This window comes from Chrysemys picta, chromosome 4 (genome assembly GCF_011386835.1).
Source record: "Chrysemys picta bellii isolate R12L10 chromosome 4, ASM1138683v2, whole genome shotgun sequence".
Classification (NCBI taxonomy): Eukaryota; Metazoa; Chordata; order Testudines; family Emydidae; genus Chrysemys; species Chrysemys picta.
In genome coordinates, this window is record NC_088794.1 from 6,329,807 (window position 1) to 6,356,158 (window position 26,352).

Sequence of the window (26,352 nt, forward strand, 5' to 3'; positions counted from 1 at the left end):
TCATCATGCAAAAGAATACATTTGAGACTAAATAAATGAGATGGCAAAATAAGACATAAGAAAACAAGAGATTATATTTTATGGTTTTCTCTGTCTGCTATTTATCTTACACTATTTGGTTTTTCTGCAAATAGATACCATCAACATAAGCAATCCTGTAGCATCAGGTACCTTTTCCCACTGTGTTTTATTCTGAAGCAGAAAAGCCAAAAATAAATATCAAGTCAAAATATCTGAAAAGCTGATGACAGGGAATCTAATTTAACGTCTAAGAGATCGAGAGAATATTTATTCCTACTCTGTCAGAGCTGAGTGGATTAAGCCGACCTGTGGAGAAAGAGGTGTGTTATCACCGATCCCAGTAGAATGGTGTGTGGCTGACACAAGTGATTCTTATTTGGATTGGTGGCAACTTGGGACAAAATCCCTGGAGCAGCATGAACCTCAGAAGAGATAGTTAAAATGTCTTTTATGTCTCCTGGAGGTTGGGGATAATAAATCAGAGTCCAAAGTAGAACAGCTCCAACAGGAGAGACTGAGGGAGAACCACACCAGAATATCCCATACTTCAGCAGCTAGAGTGCCCACAGGAGAGGTGGTCAAATCTCTTCTCCTGTGAGGTGGAAGGGCCAGGCATCTCCATGCTCAGGAAGAGGTAGCCGTGTGCATACTCAGAGGCTGAAACAGGCACAAAGGAGCTTTTACTGCAAAAATGTAGGTGCCAAGTGAGTTTAGGCACCTATAGGGTTTGGCCTCAGCTGAGTGGGGATTTCAGGAATAGCAATGGGGCCTAGTTCTGAATTGAGATGCCCAAAGTGGCAATTAGATTTAGGAGTACAGATTTCATCTCTGCCACGTGCTAACACTTAGATCTGGCCTACAGCCGAAAGATTTGCAGGTCTTGCTATATCTGCTAGGGATGTGTTTGTCTACTGATATAATTATACTGGTATAAGCATCAGTGCTGATGATGTTATACCAATATAAAGGTTCCATATACTGGAATAGGTCCATACATTATAGGCCAGAGAGGACCATTGTAATCAGCTAGTCTGACGTCCTGTGTAACACAGGCCATAAAGGAAATTTTGAAAGTCTTGATTCAGGTGAACCCCCCAATCTTTGCATCACCAGGCCCTTTAGCAGGGATCATGGACTAGCCATTGCATCCCAAAGCTCCCTATCACATTGCATGAGTGCTTTCTCCCTAGCATTAGCCTAGAATAAAACACCTTTACCCCATGGTGCTGCAACCGAGGCTATGCTACAGGGTAGCGCTGAGTGAAATTCAGCATTTCCATGCCATAGGAAAAACTGACTTTTCAACATGTGTCTGCATCCCCAAATCAAGGCAAAAAAGTTAAAATATTAACATTTTGAACACAATGGAAATTCTGAAAAATGTCCTTTTGGAAACGTCAAAATGTTTTGTTTGAAATTTTTGATGAACATGAACCACTTGGACATTCCAAAATTGAAATGTTTCATGTCGGGGTATTGACCTGACTTAAAAGGCTGCTGCCTGCCTCAGATTGAAATGTATTTATTTGGAAAATTTCAGCTTGGTTTGCCATTTCTGAGACTGAAGCTAGGGGAAAAAAGACATTGTTTTGCCCACATTATATATATAGCTGATGCCTTTTCCTAGCTGAGAAGCTCTGGTGCCCCCCAGCTTTGCAGCAGTGACTTGAAATTTGATAGGGTGGTGCCTTATGCAATTCCCATGAAAATCAGCCCAAATATGACTATTTGAAAAACAGCTGTTCACACAGGATCAATGAAGATTTGCGAGAGCTTCCCAGTTTAATCCCCTCAAGATCCCCTCTGCCCTGGGCAGGCAACAGCCCAGGGATTCTGGGGGCTGAGCAGGGTTTTCCCAACAATTCCAGATCTGGGCTGTTGCAGGGTCTCAAATTAGGCACCCAAAATTAGTGGCAAGTTTTGATCTTAATGTCCCTGTGCTTGAGTTCCCTACCTCACAGGGGTTTCTGAAAATAAATTCAGACACTCTAGTGATGAACATCATAGAAAAACACACAAGCAAATTATAAATTCTGTCTTCAGAGCAGGGTTAGAATAGTTTAAACAAGACCTGGTATAGCAGATCCCTCTTGGTGTCTGCTGGGCTGACAAGTCACTCAGAAACCCTGAAGTTCAGTAACCACTGGTGTCATTTACTTACAGGTTCTGTTCCCACCACCTTTTTGCAATACACAGCTTGGGTTCTTATGTCTACACCTAGGAGCACTGCACTATCTCTACTACCTCTCCCTTAGCCTCCCCCACTTTTGGCTTCTTTCCTCCCAGCCTTTTCTATAGCCCCAGGCTAATTGGGTGGGTAACTGTCTCCCATTCACCAATTAGGTGCAGGTTTTTCTAGCCAGCTCCAATTTGCTTCCCTCAATGGGAGCTGGCGTGACAGGGGGCTGAGTGACCAGCTCTTGCCCCGCCCCTGTCACACCTGGGCCCACACATTGAGTGATGAGGCTAAAACAAAATCCTGAACAGTTGCTCACAAAGTGGGCCCTGTCCATTCTCTGCACTCAAACTGGCTGGGAGCTTTTTAATAAAATGGATTTTCCACCAAAAATATGGATTTGCCAAATCAAAATGTTTTAGTTGGAATGTCTCAGTTTTGATTAAACATTTCTCAGGTTCAGGGTGGAATTTCTGGTTAAACTCCAGAGCCATAGAGCGAGCGACCCCAAAATACCAAATCCCAGCTATCAGGGCACTCACCTGGGATGTGGGAGACCCCTAGTCAAGTCCCTTCTCTGCCTAATTAAGAGCAGGGAAATAGGTTTATATTGCCAATATGACAGGTGAGTGCCCTAATGTCTGCCCTTTTTTCTATTCTATGGCGCATCTCAGTCTCTCAATCTCTCCTGTTGGAGCTGTTCCACTTTGTATGAATAATAAAGGATTCATTGGGACAGAGAGAGAGAAAGTCTATCTCGATAGCCCAGTGGTTGTAAGCCTGATCTGGGACGTGAGACCCAGGTCCAAGTGCCTGATTTGGAACGGGGTCTTGAATCTGAGTCTCCCTCATGTGCCAGTATGAACCACATGGGGGAACAAAACAAACAAAAAGAAGCCAAGCAGCTGACTCTAATGATCTACTCCTTCTGGTGGCTGTTGTGAGTAGAAGGAGTCTGGGGACTATATAAGCCAGACCTAACTCAGTCCAGAAGAGTTAGGAGTAGAGGCAATGCCTAAGTAGACTGAAGCAATGCTAAGGAGGGGAAAATAAAACAGCTCTCAAAAGGGGAAGAAGGAGTTGTGATCACCTGAGGGGGGAATATTGAGTTTGGGGAGTGTTGGGCATGGCCTCAGGACCAGCGTCCACAAGAAAGTGTGGGTTTGCCTAGAGGGAAGAGCGCTATGGGGAATGGTGCTACAGATGATGGACACAGCATCATAGAAGATTGGGGTTGGAAGAGACCTCAGGAGATCAGCGAGTCCATCCTCCCTGCTTGAACCCCAACTAAATCATCCCAGCCAGGGCTTTGTCAAGCGAGGCCGTAAAACCCTCTAAGGATGGGGATTCCACCACCCCTGAGGTAACCCATTCCTGTGCTTCACCACCATCCTAGTGAAATAATGTTTCCTAATATCCAACCTAGACCTCCCCCACTGCAACTTGAGACCATTGACCCTTGTTCTGTCATCTGTTACTACTGAAAACAACCAAGGTCCATCCTCTTTGGACTTGGATGATGACAAACTGATGCACCCCTTTCTATAAATGTTACTACATTCTCCCCAGCATCCTTTCTCCCCCAACCTTTTCTGTGGTGGTCAAGTCATCCTGACCCACCAGGCAATTGCTTGGTGGCATTTTGAGTGGTGGTATCTGGGGCTTAGTTGGAGGGCTAAGTCACATTAGTGACGGTCAGCTGGTCTCCCTGGAGCTGTTGAAAATCCACCAGTTCATCCCTTATCCTAGATGAGTACCGTAACCACTGGGCTACTGGCTTCGTGGGTTGGGCTTCTCTATCTCTCATTTTCTGTGAAGTTTTTCCAGAAGACCAGGTTTCATCCCAATATAGAATGGGAAAATATTTTGAAATCTTGAAAATGTTCAGGGGATGGGAAATCCTTTCCCTACCCATGTCTACTCTGTACCCACTGCCATAGGGATTGAGGAATACCCAAGCTGAAATCACACCTTGGAATGGTGCATAGATAGACCCAATCAGAAAAAAAACCAATTTTTAGAACCTGTTACGGTCCTTATGTTAGCTATCACTTATGGTCACCTAAATGTATTATTGCCCTTTGATGCCAGTGACTCTATAAAGTTGAGCAGATCTTTCCATTTAAGATCTAGCCTTCAGGAAGAAAAAAGACATTCAGTGACATGAATGTCTCTACAGGTACATACTATCCCTGCAACACCTTTCTGCTGGGGATTCACAGCGTTGGACACAGATCCTTTGTAGGACCCTTTCTCTGAATTTCAGTGGTGCCAAGTGCCATCGACTCCCACTGACATTGTTGGAAGCCGGAAGAGAAATGCTTTGTATGGTGGACTGCAGCTTTTCCACAAATTTTGCTTTATTTGTGCTGCTATCTTTCATCAGCATATGTGAATTTTTCAGTTTCAGCACAGGGGCTAATTTGTTAAGGAATGCCAGAGTTGCACTGGATTTCCCAGCCTGGCGGTTGAGAATGAAGTAGTATTTAGTTGTGGATTCTTTCAAAGATGATAATAGAGTGTACTCCCTTTCAGTGATGTTTTCAGCAAATATGAACACAGCTGAGGAGACCTCTGTTAAAAAGCTAAACTGCAGCCAGTGCGATTCAATGTCTCCACGTAGATTTGTAACTGCCACAGGTTCTGAGAAAAGATCCAAATTCTTCCTCCCACCAGGGAAAACCAGGAAATTTCTATCAACCCATCTGCGATTTCACGAGGGACGTTCCCAGATGACAAATCCTGATGGATAAAGAAATCATGGTGCTGCTGGGAGGGGCTGAGAACCTCATTGAGGAGTTTGGACTTGGAGAAGCTGCAGCTCCCCATCCGCACAAAGGAAATGGTTGGCATTGCTGTGAGCACCAGGCTCTCCTCCCTGAATCCCCTGCTCTCTGCCACGGAGTGCGGCCTCCACTTCCTCACAATGTCCCTCATGGCCCACAGCATTAGGGTGCACTTGGGGGTGTCGAGAGAAGGTAACAGCAGAGGGAGGGCAAACTGGCACATGGACATTTTGGACAGGATCTCCTGCTGTAGGAAGCTGTCTGAACAAAGCAGAACGGCACAGAGAAGATCAAGTGGATTCACAGAGACTTTAGTGTCAGAGTCACTAAAAAAGAAAATTTGTTCATCGATACCTTGTTCCTCCTCATCCACCCTGGTTCCTTGATCATGAGGTGCCCCACACCTAAAGCTTGTGCTTCTGGCTGTCACATTCAAAGCCATGACCTTCCTCAGGAAATGCCATGGTAAATCTCTTAATTTTCGAGGAGTCCAGTCCTTTAAACTTCCTGAGTTGATTTCCAGGACATCATTCATCCTGAGCTTTCTGCTTTCATACTTCTGTAATTTTAACTTGGAAAGAACTTCTCTGAATGCTTTTCTTCTCTCTGTAGAAAAGTGTTAAAATATGAACATAAATTTCAGAGCCGAAAATAGAGGGCTGAATTATCTTATTTGCAAAGGCCACTTGTGCTACCTAGGTGGTGGGAAATGGCCTGAGAGAACCTGTGTAGAATTCCTCCTGAGTAGGAGAACTCTCAACTTGTGGCAAGTTGGCAGAAGTGGCTCCCAGCCCCCCAAATCCCTAGCACAGGGAGACATAAGTGGTGTTGTGGAGTGGAGGAGTACTATATCTGATCCTCCCCTGGCATGATGTTTGTTACAGACCTTGCATTAGTGGCATGAACTAGTGTAGGCCCCAGGCTGCTCTAATTTCCACAGGTTCTGGGATGTTGAGGATCAGGGAGATGTAACCGGCTCCCTGCCCTGACCACTCCTCACTACCTCTGAGTTGCAGTGGGATGCAGTGGAGAAGCAGGGTCATTGTGATTTTTGTGATATTGTTTGGCAATTGTTGATTGTGACACTAGGGTAGTGATGCAAAGCTGTAATTAGAGGATGGCAATACATAGAAGTGACAGATACATCAAGGAGCTACACTTCTCATGCGCTTCAATAATTATTTAGATTGCTCTGTATTCTTAGTTTTCCCTCTGGTAGTATGTTGCCGTTAACAGTCAATGATGGACATTAGTGATTTTTTTAATCTTGCCCATGTTCCCAACCTTTCTTCGTTCCTCTCCCATAAAAATGATTTATAGGGACATATAGACAACTGCAGCCTCACCTGAGGACAAATCCACGTCTTCCATGATACAATGTGCTCTCTTCTTTGGAGAGTCGGGGGTCATAATACCACTCACAAATCAGGCCTTCTCACAGCTCACTGCTATATGCAGCTGCCTTTGTGCCTTCTAGTCTGATAATATGTACAGTGCGTTACTAACATATCTATCCTGTCTAAAGATTTATACAGTACCCCTCACAGTGGTATCTGAGGACTCCTGCATCTGCTACATCATTAATCCTGGGGTTTTAAATGGAGATGTTCTAAACTACTAAGGAATAAGGCTTAGTGTTTTTGTATGGATTATATTAGCTAAAATATTCAAAGCCATTATAAATCTAATAGTATTGTTAACTAATGAGATGCAATACTAATGACACATGCACATGGAAAATTATATGAGGACTACCTTTGGGAAGGTCTTTTTGCTTTTGTTCTGGGTCTTGCTGAATAGCAACTTCTTGCTCCCGAATTAAAGAATCTAGGAAGAAATCCAAAGGAAAATATATTATCACCATTTAATTACTAAGTCTCTATATTTACTGAGTAGCAGAAAAAACCACTGCTGAATGTCCTGAGTGCAGAGGTTGTCAGTGTATCAAGGACCATCAGGCAAGAAATAAACAATTTCATCAACACTCTACTAGAAGGAGACGATCTGAGGTTTTGTATTTATCAGACCTTCCTTAGGGGAAAGGTGGGAAAGTGATCTGGGAATTTCCTCTTTTGTGAGACTTAAATTTGACTGCATAAAACCTTTGTTTGTTTTTTTGTTTTGCTTACAGTAATTTAGGCCGAAAGAAGCCTTTTCAAACTCTTAATTCTAATCTAACTGTGTTGGAGTTTTTGCTTTGGTTGGACTATGAGAACATTACTCCAAAATTTGGACTTAAAAGGTCCATGGATGTTGGCTGTATATCCAGCTGCAGTTCAACTGGCTTGCCTCTTCTAACACTGACCTAATACTAAAAAGAACAGGAGTATTTGTGGCACCTTAGAGACTAACAAATTTATTTGAGCATAAGCATCCGATGAAGTGGGCTGGGCTGTAGCCCATGAAAGCTTATGCTCAAATAAATTTGTTAGTCTCTAATAGGGTTACCATACGTCCGGATTTCCCCGGACATGTCCTCCTTTTGTGTGCTAAAAATAGCGTCCGGGGGGAATTTGCAAAGCACTCACAATGTCCGGGATTAGCAGAGAGTGGCTGGGAGGGCTGCAGGGAAGTCCCGGGCTGGACTCAGGAGCAGCTGTAGAGGAGCCGGATCCGCCCTGCATTCTGAGCCAGCAACTCCCTTGCAGCCCAGTCCAGCAGCACTGTGCAGGGCCAGACCGGGTTTTGTTGTGCAGGGCCAGACCGGGTTTTGTTGTGCAGGGGAGCTCAGCCATGTGTCCGGCTCGGCTGCACAGGGCCCAACACTCTGTTCTGAGCAGCAGGGTAAGGAGGTCAGGGGGCAGGAAGGTTCTGGAGGTGGAGGTCAAGAAACGGGGGGGGCTTTTTGGGGGGAGTGGAGAAAGTTTTGGTACAGGTAAGGGGTAGGGTCCTGGGGGGCAGTTGGGGGGGGGTCTTAGGAGGGGGCAGTTAGGGGACAAGGAGCGGGGGGGGTAGGGGGCTGGGAGTTCTGGGGGGGAGCTGTCAGGGGGCAGGAGTGGAGAGAGGGATCGGAGCAGTCAGGGGACAGGGAGCAGAGGGGTTTAGATGGGTTGGGAGTTCTGGGGGGGGCTGTCAGGGGGCAGGAGTGCGGAGAGGGATCGGAGCAGTCAGGGGACAGGGAGCAGAGGGGTTTAGATGGGTTGGGAGTTCTGGGGGGGGCTGTCAGGGGGCAGGAGTGCGGAGAGGGATCGGAGCAGTCAGGGGACAGGGAGCAGAGGGGTTTAGATGGGTTGGGAGTTCTGGGGGGGGCTGTCAGGGGGCAGGAGTGCGGAGAGGGATCGGAGCAGTCAGGGGACAGGGAGCAGAGGGGTTTAGATGGGTTGGGAGTTCTGGGGGGGGGGGCTGTCAGTGGGTGGGGAGTGGTTGGATGGGGCGTGGGAGTCCCAGGGGTCTGTCTGGGGGTGGGGGTGTGGATAAAGGTTGGGGCAGTCAGGGGACAAGAGGCAGGGAGGCTTAGATAGTCCTGGGGGGCAGTTAGGGGCAGGGGTCCCAGGAGGGGGTAGTCAGGGGACAAGGAACGGGGGGAGGGTTGGGAGGTCAGGGGGGGGGCAGGAAGTGGGAGGGGCAGGGGCGGGGCTAGGGCGGGGCTCCTCCCGTCCTCTTTTTTGCTCGCTGAAATATGGTAACCCTAGTCTCTAAGGTGCCACAAGTACTCCTGTTCTTTTTGCAGATACAGACTAACATGGCTGCTACTCTGAAACCTGACCTAATACTGTTATACTCAATTGTACAGAAACTGAACTTTAGGAAATAGTCTTGTAGAACTTGCAAAGAGGAGTCGACTGAAAATCTGAACATACAGTGAGGAAAAGCATGCTGGGAAGAAAGATGGAAATCTACTCATTTCTAAAACTTTTTGTGCTACTACCAGAAAAAATACGATCTTAACCAAAATATTTCACAGATTCAATGCTCAAATTAAACTTACAGAAATTAGTTGGTATTGTTAGGATAATAACCTCAGATTCTCTACAAAGTATGGTCCTGAACTGGCAATCATAGTATTACCATATTGCTAATCATTTTGCTTTGAGTCACTACTCTCTCTCAGTGAAAATAACCAGAGAACTACTGTAACAGTGAGGGAAATACCACACTAACTTTAAAATTCTCAAGTGTTTCCTTTATTTAGCACTTTTTGAGTGGAACTTATTACTCTCCCTTCCCTCAAATTTAATGTGCACTACTAGGGCAAAAAAGTCAATTTGTAAACCCACCTCTGCCTCTAAAAACTGTTCTGCTGCTGCCGTGGCTGATGGACAGCTCCCCACTCAGCAACTGGCTAAATATAGTTTCTCAATTATTATATTTATGGTTTGTATTGCAGTAGCAGCTAGGATCCTCGTCTATAATTGGGGCCCCTATCTATTAGCACAGTGACTGATCCAGCTCCCGCTGAAGCCAGTGGAAAGGCTCCTATCGATTTCAATGGGATATGGATAAGGCCCTTAATGAAGCACTGTCTGGAATATATTTTTCTTCCAGTGTTATAACATTCAGAGAATTATACCAATAAATAGTAATATCTAGTAAAATTGTCAGAACTAGTTCGAAGGTAGTTACCATTATCATTTACAATAATGTGATGCAGTAGCTAGCAGGAAGGGTTGTAAGAGGCAATACCTTTAGGAAGGTCTTTCTCTACCAGCTCTGGTACTTGCGGGGTGTCAACTTTCTCCCCTGGAATAAAACAATTTGGCAAGGGAGCCAAGAGGAAAACTGCACTAAGTGAAATTCTCTTCTCTACGGGTTCTTACACCACACTCATCACAGAAGTATCCGAGCACCTTCCAGCAATGCATTAAGCAGCACGATGCACCTCTGTCAATTGTTTGTTCTCTCGGCCTATCCCCAGAAGTGTGAGCAGGGGTGTGTTTGGTTTTGGATTTTTAAAAAGAAATATATATTAGAGAACGCAAGGCCAATGAAAGACACCTTGCACTTTGGCCAGAAGTTGGTGAGGTTTGTGATGGTCCTTAGTTCCTGGGGGGGTTAATTGCACAGTCTTGGGTCAGCCCCTAAAAAAGCTCTGTTCCAGTTTAATTACATCTGTCACTGAATAGAAAAATAAGGTCACTCTCTGCTTCCATTGACAAAGAAATGAGACGGGGAGTTCTTTTACTCTGAAGATTATACATTTTTTCTAGGTTATGTGAGATGGACATAAGGGTCTGCGATTTGGCTAAATTCCCTAAAAAACCCCACACTGAGATTGTCCTAAGGGCAGACCCTCCAGGGATCTCCCTGTTCTACCAAGAACAGAAATATTCAGAGACAAATTGATAGGAGGGGCTGCTGGTATTGGGTTATTTTGGTGTTGATATTAGAGTGCATTCTGCCACTGATGTATAGGATTTGGTATAAGTCCTATTAACGGAGTCATGATGCATAAATTATCTGACAGTGAAATGGGAAGATAGCACCTTTCTCTCTGCAAGGTGCAAAACATTAGAGTACAGGGGATGGAGGCAGTGAGAGGTATGAGATCTATACACTCAGAAGCTCTCATAAAACTTTTTTAACAAAGTCTGAGCTGTGTATCTAGGATTGAGTTAAAACTGACAGAATGACAGATTATGATGGTCTTCTCAATTAATTCTCCATCAGAAGATAATGTTGTTGTATATTGAATACGTTATCTTTGGGCTTGTCTACACTACAGATATTCACTGAATCTGGATCCATCTTCTAAAATGGTTTATTCCATGTGCAATTCATATCTACACACAACAGGGTTAATGTATGGTTCTTCACTGTGTGGGTTACCTAGCCGGTCTGCATGTGAGCTGGGTTGAAAACAACTGACAGAGTGTAGCCAGGACTTAACATTGTTCCTTTGCTGCATAGACATTTACATTATAATATATATTTCTTAATACAGATCTCTAATTGGAAATGTGGACATATTCAATTTTATGGCTATCACATTCTTTCCTTATGAAAAATAAAATACAACTCCCCATAGCTTAAATATAAACCCTGATCTATACCTGGAAATACAATTTCTAAACACTCCAGAAATTGCTGGCAGGCTGATTCCCCCTTTTTCTGTATCAGAATCAACAATTTTCTTATTTTCTTCTTGGGATCCTCCTCTGTTTTATCCAAGGTATTGTACTCCTCCTCTGTGACAATGGATTGGGAGAGTAATTCATCCAAGATGAGTTCTAGGTTTTTTTGAAGAATTTCAATTAACCTTTTTCTTTTGCTGCGTATAATCTCTGAGGGGTTTTCACCAGCAGATGTTTCTAAATCACAAGTCCTAGGACAGAAAAGATTTTTTTTTTAAATATAAAGAAAAAGGAACAGGATTTGTGAAGCAGCCGTGGTTAGCTTTAATATACTTAGTCTTGTAGCATTCTTGGAACATTAGCAGGTAATCTGCAAGTTAAACAATTTGAGATGGAGAATAAACACATTTTCTCCTAAAACGTTTGAGTTGAAAATTGTCACTTCAATTGAAATTTTCCTCTTCTTCAAGTTTGAAAATAAAAGTTGACTTTTTCTCTCTGAAATCATGGGGGGGGGGAAGCTTTCACTTTTTACTTTTCTTCCACTTTTGTCCAATTGGATTTTTTTTTAAATTAAGATAAAATAGAATTTTTTCCACCCAAACAAAACAAAAAGGTTCATGACAACTTTAAAATACTAACAACAAGGAGTCTGGTGGCACCTTAAAGACTAACAGATTTATCTGGGCATAAGCTTTCGTGGGTTAAAAAACCTCACTCTTCAGATGAGGTTTTTTTACCCACGAAAGCTTATGCCCAAATAAATCTGTTAGTCTTTAAGGTGCCACCGGACTCCTTGTTGTTTTTGTGGATACAGACTAACATGGCTACCCCCGATACTTAAAATACTAAAAATCTTTTGTTCTCCCCACCATGCAACATGTTCATTTCAACCAGCTGTGCTTTTGAACAGAATACTTCTGTGCTAAAACAACAAGGAGTCTGGTGGCACCTTAAAGACTAACAGATTTATTTGGGCATAAGCTTTCGTGAGTAAAAACCTCACTTCTTCGGATGCATAGAGTGCTAGTTGCTCTATCTAGTGTTCAAGGCTTGTATTACACCATCAAAACTGCTATATATTTAAAAGCCAATGATCCTCAGTATAACTATATTTTGTAGATAATCCCTGCTCCAAAGAGCTTTCAGTTTATTTTTGGGTATTGTACAGCACCAAGCGCATATACTGTCAGTTGTAAACAAGTAGGTACTATATTTTGTATCTTGTCTTTTATATGAACTGTATTCCAAGTGCATTACAGTTTTAAATACTGTAATAAAACTATAAAGTTAATATAAAGAAAACAGGGGAAGATAGAATTGAAATGTTTAGAAACAGGGAAAAAAAGAGAGATTTTCAGATAAGATCTTAAAACAAGTGAAACCTTGATGAGGTAGAAAGTTGCTGGGTGTTCCAGATGGTAGGGACTTGCAGAGAGAGAGAGGCTCTTGCACCACTATACCGTGATTATGGCGGCTGCTAGATGCACAAAAGGATGTAGAGGAAGACAGAGGTTTGAAACATATGGATGGCGGTTCTGAAATGGAACCTGAAATAAACAAGGTGCCAGCGGAACTGTCTGGGAATAGGTATAAGTTGGACATAGATCTGTGGACATTTGAGAAGTCAGCAGGGGCATCAGGCACACTGTATGGAGGAGTCCGGGGAGGTGAGATTAGAGGAGGGAACTGCCATTGCCCAGGCCAGAGGAGATGGACATCTAGATGGGAATCTCAACAGAGGAGGAATCTTAGGGAGGCCATAGAGGGAGTGTCAGTATCCCAAGGGAGAAGGGATGGTGGCCTGTCTGGGACCTTATAGAACGAGGAGCTGGGACTCAGACCAGTCATTGTTGAGGAAGCTGCAAAAGTGTAGGCAACAAAAAATAAGAGGCTTTGTTCACATGCCTGGTTTAAATCCTGGGTGCATCATACAACTTGGAACGAAGTGAAAACCAGGTTTTGTATGGAGAGGTTTGTTCAGCTGTAATGTTGACCCTGTTGACTGTCTAGTAAATATTTTACATAGGGCTGCTGGGGCCACACAAATATGTTGACTCATTGGTACCCAATGTTACTTGTACAGGAAGCAAAATGGTGTCAAAATAGGATATAACTTTTGAATCACTATGGACCAATTCCTCTGCCTAGTGCACAGGTCTAGCAAATGGGCGGTGGTGGTCTGGGCAATGGGAGCCTTCTACAGACTGATTCAGGCCACCAGTAGACCCCAAAGCAGCTGCATCCCTCTGGCCACCAATAGACCCCTGAGCAGCTGCATCCCTCAGGCCACCAGTAGACCCCCGAGCAGTTGCATCCCTCTGTCCAATGTAGCAGATCTCTGTTGCTGTAGATGCACCACCCCATCTCTACCCATGGAGTACTAATCCACAGCATGTGGGGATTGCAGACCTCCTGTTGAGTGATCTTACCACATCCTTCCCCTGCACAGTAGAACTACACCTGCTCTGTTGTATGAAGGGCCTTCTATGGCTCTTTCTCAGGTTGGAGGACTTGGCTGTATAAGAACTTATACATTGGTGACATTATGATTGGGGCTGACAAAGCACGTGGATTTTCAGATTCAAATTCTGCTCATTTACATCCTTGTGAATCCAGAGAAACTTCACTGGCATAACCATGGATTTACTCTGGTGTGACTGAGATCAGAATCTGGTCCTAACCACACTGACATCAGGGGTATTTTTCTGGATTTACACAGGGCTGACTGAAACCAGAATTCAAGGCTACTACTGAGATTTTCACAGTAGTGCAGGAAATCTCGGAATAGTCTCTAATCACAGCTCATTATAACTGTTCAGAGACATTACCCTTTGGCTGGTGTTCTTGATGGAGTGGCTCCCTCTGGTTCCTTCTCAATAGTCCTCGCTGCCAACAGGTCACCAGCTGGTGCTGACTCCGGCATGTTTCTCCAAGGTCCGATAAGTTCATTTTGGGCTTGTAGGAACAATTGCTCTGGTTTCAGAAAGGAAAGGGTTACATTTCAGAAAGACAGTTTATTAATCTTAAGGATTCCTAACATATCCTCACAAAAGCCTTTTTAAAACCTACACAAAAGCCTATAATCTATGACCTCTCTAAGGTCATGTATTTGTAACTGTCTTGTTGCTTCTAGTCCAATTAACATTAATCAGATGAGACTAGGGCATGACATGAGTTAGTTACAGCAGGTTTATTTATAACAGAAAATATGAGATTCACAAGCATGTCCCAGTTAGCAATTTCACTTTTCATTGTAGGTGTTTGCTAGCCCATAGTGTGTGTGAGTGTTGACCTACTGTACCTAATACTGCTGAGTTTCTTTCCTTGTCTAATTTGGAAGCTTCTGTCTGGTAAAACCATAGTGCTGAATCTCATACAGTATGTGTTCGTATGATGGGTAAAAAAGGGAATGTGTTGTCACAGACTAAAGGATTCTAAAGGTGATTCTTTTAGAAAGTCTCTCACCATTGTATCTGCAGATATAGTGTAATACCGTGCAGACAGGGTGGATGACACCTTAAATGTTTCTTAAACATGGTATGTCCCAACCCCAACTGCCTTATTCTGGCTAACCCTCATTGATTTCATTGGGAGCTTTGGCAGGGCACAAGGCCTAAAGGTTAAATCCCAAAATGTTGAGGATAAATAAACCTTCAGAATTCTCTTTCTCTGAAGTCAGGGGGACTTTTGGGCTCTTCGCTCCTTTCCCTTTCCCTTTCTCCGAGGTTGCAGAAGCTTCTTGGATCTCAGATTCCTTCCCCTTTCCTGAGGATGCAGTGGCTTCTGGGCTCTCTGCTCTATTTCCTTTCTCTGAGGATGCATCGGATTCTGGGCTCTCAGCTTCGTTCCCTTTCTCTGAAGATGTGTTGGGTTCTGGACTCTCAGATCTATTCTTTTTCTCTGAGAATGAGTTGGGTTCTGGGCTCTCAGCTCTGTTTCCTTTCTCTGAGGATGTGTTGGGTTCTGGGCTCTCAGCTCCGTTCCCTTTCTCTGAAGATGTGTTGGGTTCTGGGCTCTCGGATCTATTCTTTTTCTCTGACAATGTGTTGGGTTCTGAGTTCTTGGCTTTATTCTTTTTCTCTGAGGATGTGTTGGGTTCTGGGCTCTCAGCTCTGTTTCCTTTCTCTGAGGATATGTCGGGTTCTGGGCTCTCAGCTCCGTTCCCTTTCTCTGAGGATGTGTCGGGTTCTAGGCTCTCAGCTCTGTTCCCTTTCTCTGAGGATATGTCGGGTTCTGGGCTCTCAGCTCCGTTCCCTTTCTCTGAGGATGTGTTGGGTTCTGGGATCTCAGCTCTGTTCCCTTTCTCTGAAGATGTGTTGGGTTCTGGGCTCTCGGCTCCGTTCCTTTTCTCTGAGGGCTCAGTAGTTTCTGGGCTCTCAGGAAGATTCTTTTTCACTGACGATACAACCATTTCTGGATCTTCTGGTCCATTCTTTTTCTCTGAGAACACTGCAGCTTCTGGATTCTCAGTTCCATTATTGGGATCTAAAGATTCAAAAAACAATATCAGATAAAATCCTATTCAGATTCTTCAAGATTCTTGATATTCTGGTGTTCTTGACACTAGACTCCAATTTTCCTTCCTTCCAAAATTACACCAGAGTATTTGGAGATAGCACACATCAATAGTAACACAACATAAGTGCAAAGAAGAGATAATATAATATAATTTCTAGAAAGTTCTGAGAGTCATGGGCAGATGAGATGTGATCTACTTTTATATCAAATGAGCACATTGCTTTGATATAGATATATTCTTCAATTATCCACTGGGGATTTCTTTTAAATGAAAAAAGTAATTTATGATAGAGATCCAGGAATGAAACCCTTAAAAGAAATAAACTAGGCTTTTACATTGTCCGTTAGGAAAAATCTAACAGGATTTATCAAAGGGTTTTTAAGAAATTTAAAGCATCTGGACTCCTGAGATCAAATTCTGCCTAGGCTACAAGTGAAAATGAGTCTAGTAACCTGATCCCATCCTGCTCCACTGTAAAAGATTAGACAAAGATATAATAGATGGAGTGATGGATATGAACGGCTGTTTGGAAGATGACTCTCTTTTAAATTATACAGGATGGTTCAAAAAATCTATAGAAAGGTGTTCGTTCTGTATGAAATTGTAGAAGATTTTTCCTTAAGAGGAGGATCATTCTTTAGAGATAATCTGAAATATTATTTGATCTTAAAAAAAATCCACTAGAAAGAAAATTTTACTCACCGTCTTCTAAATACTCAGAAATTGGTTCTAAGCCTGGAAATGTGTGTTGCAGGTTTTCCATACAATCTAGAAATTGCTCATGGGCCGATTCTCCCTTTTCGAGTACTGTTTCAATCAATGTCACTATTAGCTTCTGTGGGTCGTTTATTTGACTCAGTGTGAAGTACTCTCTCTCTGTAATCAGGAGATGGGCATCTACAGCACTCAAGACAGCCTCTGGATCTGTTTGAAGAACATCTGTTAGTTTTCTTCGGGCCTTTCGTATAATCTCTGAGGGCTTCTCATTGGCAGCCATTGCTTCCAAATCGCAAGAGCTGGAATCAAACAACAATAAGCACAAAAGAGCATTCGAAGACAGGTCACATTCAGAAATTGATCTTTACAACCGTAAAGGGTGAAAAGGTCTTCATTTTTTTCTAAATGAAAGCTTTCATTCTGAAGAGTTTGTAAATGGCACAAAGCTATGGCTTTGATTCTGAAGGTCCAAGTTTAATTTGCACTGATGACTGTGGTGCCTGCATGTATGCTTATTTACAAATGACAGCTCAGCTAGTAGGTAAACTCCTCTGGTTGTCAGACACTTGGCATGAGCTTTATTTTAGGAGTACACTTAACATTTAGATTGGCATAGCTATGCTGACCTAACCCCTGGTGTAGATGCAGCTAGGTGGATGTAAGAATGCTTCGTTGATCTAGTTACCATTGCTCAGGGAGGTGGAATTCCTACAGCAATGGACAAACCCCTTTTGACACTGTTGGCTGCATCTACACTGTGGGGTTATTGTAGCATAGCTATGGCATCGCTGTCCTCATAGTGTAGATGTGGCCTAACTTGGGGGATTTGTAGGTAAAATACCTTGTAAGCATGTGTGATCATGCGCCCTCTAGTGGCGTCCTCAACAAAGCTAAGAGTCTGTTATAGTTAACAGTTCCTTTAGCTTAAAGCAGGGGTCAGCAACCTTTCAGAAGTGGTGTGCCGAGTCTTCATTTATTCACTCTAATTTAAGGGTTCGCATGCCAGTAATACATTTTAACGTTTTTAGAAGGTCTCTTTCTATAAGTCTATAATATAGAACTAAACTCTTGTTGTATGTAAAGTAAATACGTTTTTTAAAATGTTTAAGAAGCTTCATTTAAAATTAAATTAAAATGCAGAGCCCCCCGGACCGGTGGCCAGGACCCGGGCAGTGTGAGTGCCACTGAAAATCAGCTCGCGTGCCGCCTTTGGCACACGTGCCGCAGGTTGCCTACTCCTGGCTTAAAGACTAGAGTGCTGGAAGTGCCAGGTTTGATTCCCACTGATGAACGTGGTCTCCGTGGGTATGTCTACACTGGGATAGAAAAAACGCGGCTGGCCTGGGTCAGCTGACTCGAGCTTACAAGGTTCAGGCTCCGGGGTTGAAAAACTGCTGTGTAGACAATCAGGCTCAGGTAGGAGTCTGAGCTCTAGGACCCTGCAAGGTGGGAGGATCCTAGAGCTCAGGCTCCAGTTTGAGCCCGAACATCTACACAGCATTTTTTCACCCCACAGCCCAAGCCCTGTGAACCCAAGTCAGCTAACCCAGGCCAGCTGTGGCTGCGCCGCGGGTCTTTCATCCCTGTGTAAACATACCCTGTATGTATGAAGCCATAGCCCCTTACCCAGAGATGAATGAACCAGAGGCTGTTGATCAAATTTTGTCCTCTGAAACAGGTGTAACTAGGTCTAAGAGAGTCTTGTGTATAACAGGAGCCAACTTACACCACCTTACATATCACCTCTGAATTTGGCCAAGGGTCACTGCAACCAAGAATTTACAATCCTACAGTTAGATTGTGCCCTTGTCCTGCTTTCCCTCTTCTCTCAAAATACTCCCCACTATAAGCAGTTGCACTATATGTACACAAGTTAGTAACTATACTACTTATGGAAGTAACTTATATAATGAACCCCTACAATGCTAACTGTGGATTGTATATTTGATTTCAATATTCGTAATTCAAAACTCATGCTGTTTGGGCTAGCCATTCAAACAGAAATAATACTATGTTAGTTATATAACTAACCAACAGAGTGAGAATGGGGAAACGTACAATTCAAATCTTGCTTTTAGTGAATAGCTGTGTTAAAACACTTGCTTTTCACAAGAATTGGTGCCAGCAAAGTGTCACTACTAGAATAGTCACAGAAAACTGAGAGCTTTGCAAATATAGTCAAATCAAAATCCACATGACTATTGAAAGAAAACATTTCCCAATAATGGACTTGAATCTCCTCTCACATTTGTACAATTGCCTGATCCAAAAGTCATTGAAGTGAATGGGAGTTTTTCTATTCACTGCTGTCGGCTGTGGTTCGGGCCCTAAATCAAGAATAACTCAATTCAAGTCAGTGTAGTCACACTGATTTTACACCAGAGTGAAAGCAGGATCAGGCCCACTGTCTCAAATCTAGTAACACTTGAGTTGGGACTCTTAGGGATTTGGTTCAGAGGGAAGAGGTCTGCACAAACACAGAGACAAGAATGTGCCAGTGCTGGGGATTTCCATGGCAATAACACTCAAATCTGTAATAACATATAATTTTTTTAAAATTTACCCTCATCACTCTCACAACCTAATCCAGTTCTGCTCTCTGACTGGACACCAGTCCGTTGTGATGGGATCCCATGTGCTGCTAAGCTGTCTTGGTTTGAGCAGTGATTGTTTGCTGTCCTAGCTCTGGGTTACTCCCTAGGTGCAGATCCTGTGTCTGACAGCCTTCTTGGCAATGGGACCTGCAGTTTGAATATCTAGACCCCCAAACCGATGCCACAGCCCTTCCAAGCTCCTCAGTTGCTTAAACACATTTCCTCCTCAGTCCCACTGGCTGTGTGAGCTCTGGATTCCTAGTTGCACGCTTCAGGGACAACGTGGCAGAAAAGCAAGGGAAACAGGCTCAGCAAAGGAATTTCTTAGGGTATGTCTACACTACGAAATTAGTTTGAATTTATAGAAACCGGTTTTATTGAAATCGGTTGTATACAGCCGATTGTGTATGTCCACACATAAAATGCTCTAGGTGCTCTAGTCGGCAGACCGCGTCCACAGTACGAGGCTAGCGTCGACTTCCGGAGCATTGCACTATGGGTAGCTATCCCACAGCTATCCCACAGTTCCCGCAGTCTCCGCCGCCCCTTGGAATTCTGGGTTGAGATCCCAATGCCCGGATGATGCAAAACAGTGTCGCGGGCGGTTCTGGGTACATGTCGTCAGGCCCCTCCCTCCCCCGTCACAGCAACGGCAGACAATAGATTCACGCCTTTTTATCTGGGTTACCTGGGTTACCTGTGCAGACAACATGGAGCCCGCTCAGCACAGCTGAGCTCACCGTCACCATATGTCCTCTGGGTGCCGGCAGACGTGGGACTGCATTGCTACACAGCAGCAGCTGCTAACTGCCTTTTGGCGGTAGACGGTGCAGTAGACTGGTAGCCTTCATCGGCGATCTGGGTGCTGGCAGCCATGGGGCTTGCCTTTTGGCAGTAAATGGTGTATTATGACTGTTAGCCGGCCTATTACAAGTCGGGTCATCGCACGTTAGCAGAGTCTTCCCCGAGCAGCCGATTGTGCAATAGGCCTGAAGACCATCGTCATACGCCGCCCCGTATTTGCTGCCAAGCACCCAGAAAGATGCCGAGGGCTATCAGTCACGCTGCACCGTCGTCTTAAGATGTAAAAAAATAGATTTTCTCTGTATTCATTTGCTTCCCCCTCCCTCCGTCAAATCAACGGCCTGCTAAACCCAGGGTTTTCAGTTTAATCTTTGGGGGGGACCACTCTGTGACAGTTGTTTGTGTCTCTCCCTGATGCACAGCCACCGTTCTTTATTTTAATTCCCTGTGCCTGTACGCCATGTCGTCACTCGGCCCCCCTCCCTCCTTCCCCTAGGCCGTCAGATACTACGTTTGCGCCACAGCTCGAGCCGAGAAGCGGTTCGCGCCTTTTCTTTGAATTCTGGGTTGAGATCCCAATGCCCGGATGATGCAAAACAGTGTCGCGGGCGGTTCTGGGTACATGTCATCAGGCCCCTCCCCCCTCGTCACAGCAACGGCAGACAATAGATTCGCGCCTATTTACCTGGGTTACCTGTGCAGACAACATACCACGGCAAGCATGGAGCCCGCTCAGCTCAGCTGAGCTCACCGTCACCATATGTCCTCTGGGTGCCGGCAGACGTGGGACTGCATTGCTACACAGCAGCAGCTGCTAACTGCCTTTTGGCGGTAGACAGTGTAGCATGAGTGATAGCCGTGGGGCTGGCAGCCGTAGTGCTGCATTGCACCAGCCCCTTCCAGGCGATGGTATATTATGACTGGTACCCATCGTCGTCATACTGGTATGGCTGTCAATCATGGCCACCTGGGCAGACATGCTACTGTTTTGATGATGACGGTTACCAGTCATAATATACTATTTTCTGCCAATTGCCCAGTATTGTCTGCTAAGCACCCAGAAGAGGCCGAGGGCGATGCTGGGTGCTGGCGGACGTGGGGCTGGCAGACGTGGGGCTGCATTGCTACACAGCAGCAGCCCCTTGCCTTTTGGCAGATGATGGTATTTTATGATTGGTACCCGTCGTCGTCATATTGGTATGGCTGTCACTCATGCTGCAGCGTCGGCTGCCACCTTAAGATGTAAAAAATAGATTTGTTCTGTGTTCATTTGCTTCCCCTTCCTCCGTGAAATCAACGGCCTGCTAAGCCCAGGGTTTCCAGTTTAATCTTTGGGGGCACCATTCTGTGTGACAGTTGTTTGTGTTTCTCCCTGTTCCTGTACCTGTACGCCATGTCGTCACTCGGCCCTCCCTCCCTCCCTCCCTCCCGCCCTCCTTCTCCTGGTCCATCAGATACTACTTTTGCGCCTTTTTTCTGACCAGGCGCCATAGCTAGCACTGGGATCATGGAGCCCGCTCAGATCACCGCGGCAATTATGAGCACTATGAACACCACGCGCATTGTCCTGGAGTATATGCAGAGCCAGAACATGCCAAGGCGAAACCCGGACCAGGCGAGGAGGCGATTGCAGCGCGGCGACGAGAGTGATGAGGAAATTGACATGGCCATAGACCTCTCACAAGGCACAGGCCCCAGCAATGTGGAAATCATGGTGTTACTGGGGCAGGTTGATACCGTGGAATGCCGATTCTGGGCCCGGGAAACAAGCACAGACTGGTGGGACCGCATCGTGCTGCAGGTATGGGACGATTCCCAGTGGCTGCGAAACTTTCGCATGCGTAAGGGCACTTTCATGGAACTTTGTGACTTGCTTTCCCCTGCCCTGAAACGCCAGGATACCAAGATGAGAGCAGCCCTCACAGTTGAGAAGCGAGTGGCGATAGCCCTGTGGAAGCTTGCAACGCCAGACAGTCGGGAATCAATTTGGAGTGGGCAAATCTACTGTGGGGGCTGCTGTGATCCAATTTGCCAGGGCAATGAAAGACCTGGTGATAGCAAGGGTAGTGACTCTGGGCAACGTGCAGTCAATAGTGGATGGTTTTGCTGAAATGGGATTCCCAAACTGTGGCGGGGCCATAGACGGAACCCATATCCCTATCTTGTCACCGGAGCACCAAGCCACCGACTACGTAAACCGCAAGGGGTACTTTTCAATGCTGCTGCAAGCCCTGGTGGATCACAAGGGACGTTTCACCAACATCAACGTGGGATGGCCGGGAAAGGTACATGATGCTCGCGTCTTCAGGAACTCTGCTCTGTTTCGAAAGCTGGAGGAAGGGACTTTCTTCCCGGACCAGAAAGTGACCATTGGGGATGTTGAAATGCCTATCGTGATCCTTGGGGACCCAGCCTACCCCTTAATGCCATGGCTCATGAAGCTATACACAGGCAGCCTGGACAGGAGTCAGGACCTGTTCAACTACAGGCTGAGCAAGTGCCGAATGGTGGTGGAATGTGCATTTGGACGTTTAAAAGCGCGCTGGCGCAGCTTACTGACTCGCTCAGACCTCAGCGAAAAGAATATCCCCATTGTTATTGCTACTTGCTGTGTGCTCCACAATATCTGTGAGAGTAAGGGGGAGACCTTTATGGCGGGGTGGGAGGTTGAGGCAACTCGCCTGGCCGCTGATTACGCGCAGCCAGACACCAGGGCGGTTAGAGGAGCACAGCAGGGCACGGTGCGCATAAGAGAAGCTTTGAAAACGAGTTTTGTGACTGGCCAGGCTACTGTGTGAAACTTCTGTTTGTTTCTCCTTGATGAACCCTCCAACCCCCCCCCCCGACCCGGTTCACTCTACTTCCCTGTAAACCAACCACCCCACCCCACCCTCCCCTCCCCTCCCGCTTGCAGAGGCAATAAAGTCATTGTTTTTTCACATTCATGCATTCTTTATTAGTTCCTTACAGAGGTAGGGGGATAATTGCCAAGGTAGCTGGGATGGGTGGGGGAGGAGGGATGGAAAAGGACATACTGCATTTTAAAACTTTAACTCTTATTGAAGCCCAGCCTTCTGATGCTTGGGCGATCATCTGGGGTGGAGTGACTGGGTGGACGGAGGCCCCCGCACCGTGTTCTTGGGCGTCTGGGTGAGGAGGCTATGGAACTTGGGGAGGAGGGCTGTTGGTTACACAGGGGCTGTAGCGGCGGTCTCTGCTCCTGCTGCCTTTCCTGCAACTCAACCATACGCTCGAGCATATCACTTTGATGCTCCAGCAGACGGAGCATTGCCTCTTGCCGTCTGTCTGCAAGCTGACGCCACCTATCGTCTTCAGCCCGCCACTTGCTCTTTTCATCCCGCCATTCAGCCCGCCACCTCTCCTCTCGTTCATGTTGGGCTTTTCTCATCTCCGACATTGACTGCCTCCACGCATTCTGCTGTGCTCTATCAGCGTGGGAGGACATCTGCAGCTCCGTGAACATCTCGTCCCTCGTCTTACGTTTTCTCTTTCTAATGTTCACGAGCCTCTGCGAAGGAGAAACATTTGCAGCTGGTGGAGGAGAAGGGAGAGGTGGTTAAAAAAGACACATTTTAGGGAACAATGGGTACACTCTTTCATTACAAGGTCGCATATTTCGGCTTGCAGGCAGCCATCGTAGGCCACAGTGTTTTGGCTTTTTTAACCTTCTTAACATGCGGGAAAGGTTGCAAACAGCAGCGCATTTCCCATATCAAGGATGAATTGGGTTGTCCATTTAAAATGGGGTTTCAATGTAAAAGGAGGGGGCTGCGGTTTCCCGGTTAACATGCGGCACAAACACAAGTAAACCCCCCCCCCCCACACACACACACGATTCTCTGGGATGATCACTTCACCCCTCCCCCCCACCGCGTGGTTAACAGCGGGGAACATTTCTGGTCAGAATAGCAGGAACGGGCGCCTCTGAATGTCCCCCTTAATAAAATCACCCCATTTCAACCAGGAGAGCTTTCTGGAGATGTCCCTGGAGGATTTCCGCTCCATCCCCATACACGTTAACAGACTTGCTTGCTTTTTTTTGTAATGTTTACAAATATTTACAAAGTTACACTCACCAGAGGTCTCCTATGTGCCCTGAGGGTCTTGGGTGAGTTCGGGGGTTACTGGTTCCAGGTCCAGGGTCACAAACATATCCTGGCTGTTGGGGAAAACGGTTTCTCCGCTTCCTTGCTGCTGTGAGCTACCTACAGTACCTCCATCGTCATCTTCCTCGTTCCCCGAACCGTCTTCCCTGTGTGTTTCTCCAGTGAGAGAGTCATAGCACACGGTTGGGGTAGTGGTGGCTGCACCCCCTAACATGGCATGCAGCTCCGCGTAGTAGCGGCAAGTTTGCGGCTCTGCCCCGGACCTTCCGTTTGCTTCTCTGGCTTTGTGGTAGGCTTGCCGTAGCTCCTTAATTTTCACGCGGCACTGCTGTGTGTCCCTGTTATGGCCTCGGTCCTTCATGGCCTTGGAGATCTTTTCTAATACTTTTCCATTTCTTTTACTGCTACGGAGTTCAGCTATCACTGCTTCATCTCCCCATATGGCGAGCAGATCTCGTACCTCCCGTTCGGTCCATGCTGGAGCTCTTTTGCGATCCTGGGAGGACTCCATGACGGTTACCTGTGCTGATGAGCTCTGCGTGGTCACCTGTGCTCTCCACGCTGGGCAAACAGGAAATGAAATTCAAACCTTCGCGGGTCTTTTCCTGTCTACCTGGTCAGTGCATCTGAGTTGAGAGCGCTGTCCAGAGTGGTCACAATGAAGCACTGTGGGATAGCTCCCGGAGGCCAATAACATCGAATTCCGTCCACACTACCCCAATTCCGACCCGCAAAGGCCGGTTTTATCGCTAATCCCCTCGTCGGAGGTGGTGTAAAGAAACCGGTTTAAAGGGCCCTTTAAGTCGAAAGAAAGGGCCTCGTTGTGTGGACGTGTCCAGGCTTAATTCGGTTTAACGCTGCTAAAGTCGACCTAAACCCGTAGTGTAGACCAGCGTAGACACACACACACACACACACACACACTTGACTCATAAAATGCACAAAACAGTTACAGATCTATGGAAAACAACAAACTCCTGGATGTAAGCCCCCCGCTCCCCAGTCTAGTCTCACTCTTTTGTGATCCGCTGGGTTTTATCCTTGGCTTCAGCTAAGATCCATCCTGCCTTCACCCCTCCTTCTGGGGTAAAACTGCAGCTGTCCCATGGGCCATGTTTTGAGGGGGGAGGAAAGTCCAGTCTCCCCCACCCCCCTGGCTGTGAAGACAGCCCATTCAGAGGCAAAGGAGAAGGCTCTGGCTGGTAGTAACCCCATTGTTTGACCCAGGGAGGGCCATTCAATGCGGAGGACCCCTTGATTGGTTTGTCACACTCTTCTAGACCGAGCTTCTCACTAGGTGTTAAATATCTGCTTCCGAATAGATGATCTAATTCACAGTGCCAGTTACAGTTACAAACAGGATCTCATAAAGTCAATGGAAATCCCCAACAGGACACAGATATTCATAGATTCATAGATTCTAGGACTGGAAGGGACCTCGAGAGGTCATCGAGTCCAGTCCCCTGCCCGCATGGCAGGACCAAATACTGTCTCCAAATATTCTCCGAACTATCTCAGTCACTATCCGAGTTCTCAATAGCACACTGGAAACTAGTGAAAACAATCTGATAAGCAGGAACTGTATTATCAGCCGTTGCCTTTCTGAATACTGCAAAAGGTCCTTTTTCTAGATTAAAATCTTACTGCACTGGGTTATATAGATTTATCACAAGGGGACAAATTCTGCGCTCCTTTCTCAGTTTGTACTCTGTCCTTATTCAGGGAAACTCTTGATTTAAAAAAACAAACCATGATTGGATTTTTTTTCTAAAAGCTATGATCTAATTCAAACAGGAATTATTTCAGGGAAGTTCTATGGCCTGTGCCGGGGTGGCCAAACCGTGGCTCGTGAGCCGCCTGCGGTTCTTTTGCAGTTAAAGTGCAGCTTTCGGAGCCCCCATTGCCCACCCCATTCTATGCCTGCCAGACTGTTTGGGGGAGCTCGGGGCTTCTGCCACAAGGTGGTAGGGCTAAGGGCTTCTGCTCAATGAGCCCCCTGCCACACCCCACACCCCTCCTGCACCCCAACCCCCTTCCCTGAGCCCCCTCATACACCCTGCACCCCTCCTCTGCCCCAATCCCTTTCCCTGAGCCTGATCCTGCACACCGCACCCCCTCCCACACCCTGCACTCCCTCCCACACCCCAATCCCCTGCCCCAGCCCTGAATACAATTTCCCCACCCAGATGTGGCCCTCGGCCCAAAACGTTTGCCCACCCCTGCCCTAATCCCACCACCCCGCCACAGGGCTGACGCCCCGAGCCCTGGCAGGCATGCCCCGGCTCTCAAACTTCTGAAGATTGTTGTATGTGGCGCAGAGGGACAGTAAATTTTCCCATCCCTGGCCTGTTCTATACAAGTCAGACTAGATGATCACAGTGGTCCCTTCTGGCATTAGAATCTCTTAATTAAATCAATCTGGTAAAATACGAGAGAGAGTTTCAGGATTTACCCCACTGATCTTGATTAGAATTAGTCCCCTGGAATGAAGAATCGTTCCTACCTTCCATTCCCCATTAGAATCAAGAGAGTGATGAGATATCTGCTGCCAGTGAGGTTTCTTATCTCATTCCTTACGTGAAGAGAGGGAGAGT

General features: G+C 45.9%; 1 protein-coding gene across 1 annotated transcript; it reads right to left on the reverse strand.

The window, feature by feature from the left end:
• On the reverse strand, positions 1-26,352 carry LOC135983310 (caspase recruitment domain-containing protein 6-like). The gene is given in 8 exon segments (XM_065594207.1): positions 1-4,879; positions 4,882-5,589; positions 6,739-6,810; positions 10,974-11,245; positions 13,826-13,970; positions 14,649-15,482; positions 16,219-16,532; positions 26,262-26,352. Coding segments are annotated over 8 exon segments (2,868 nt in total). The 5' UTR covers positions 26,276-26,352; the 3' UTR covers positions 1-4,370.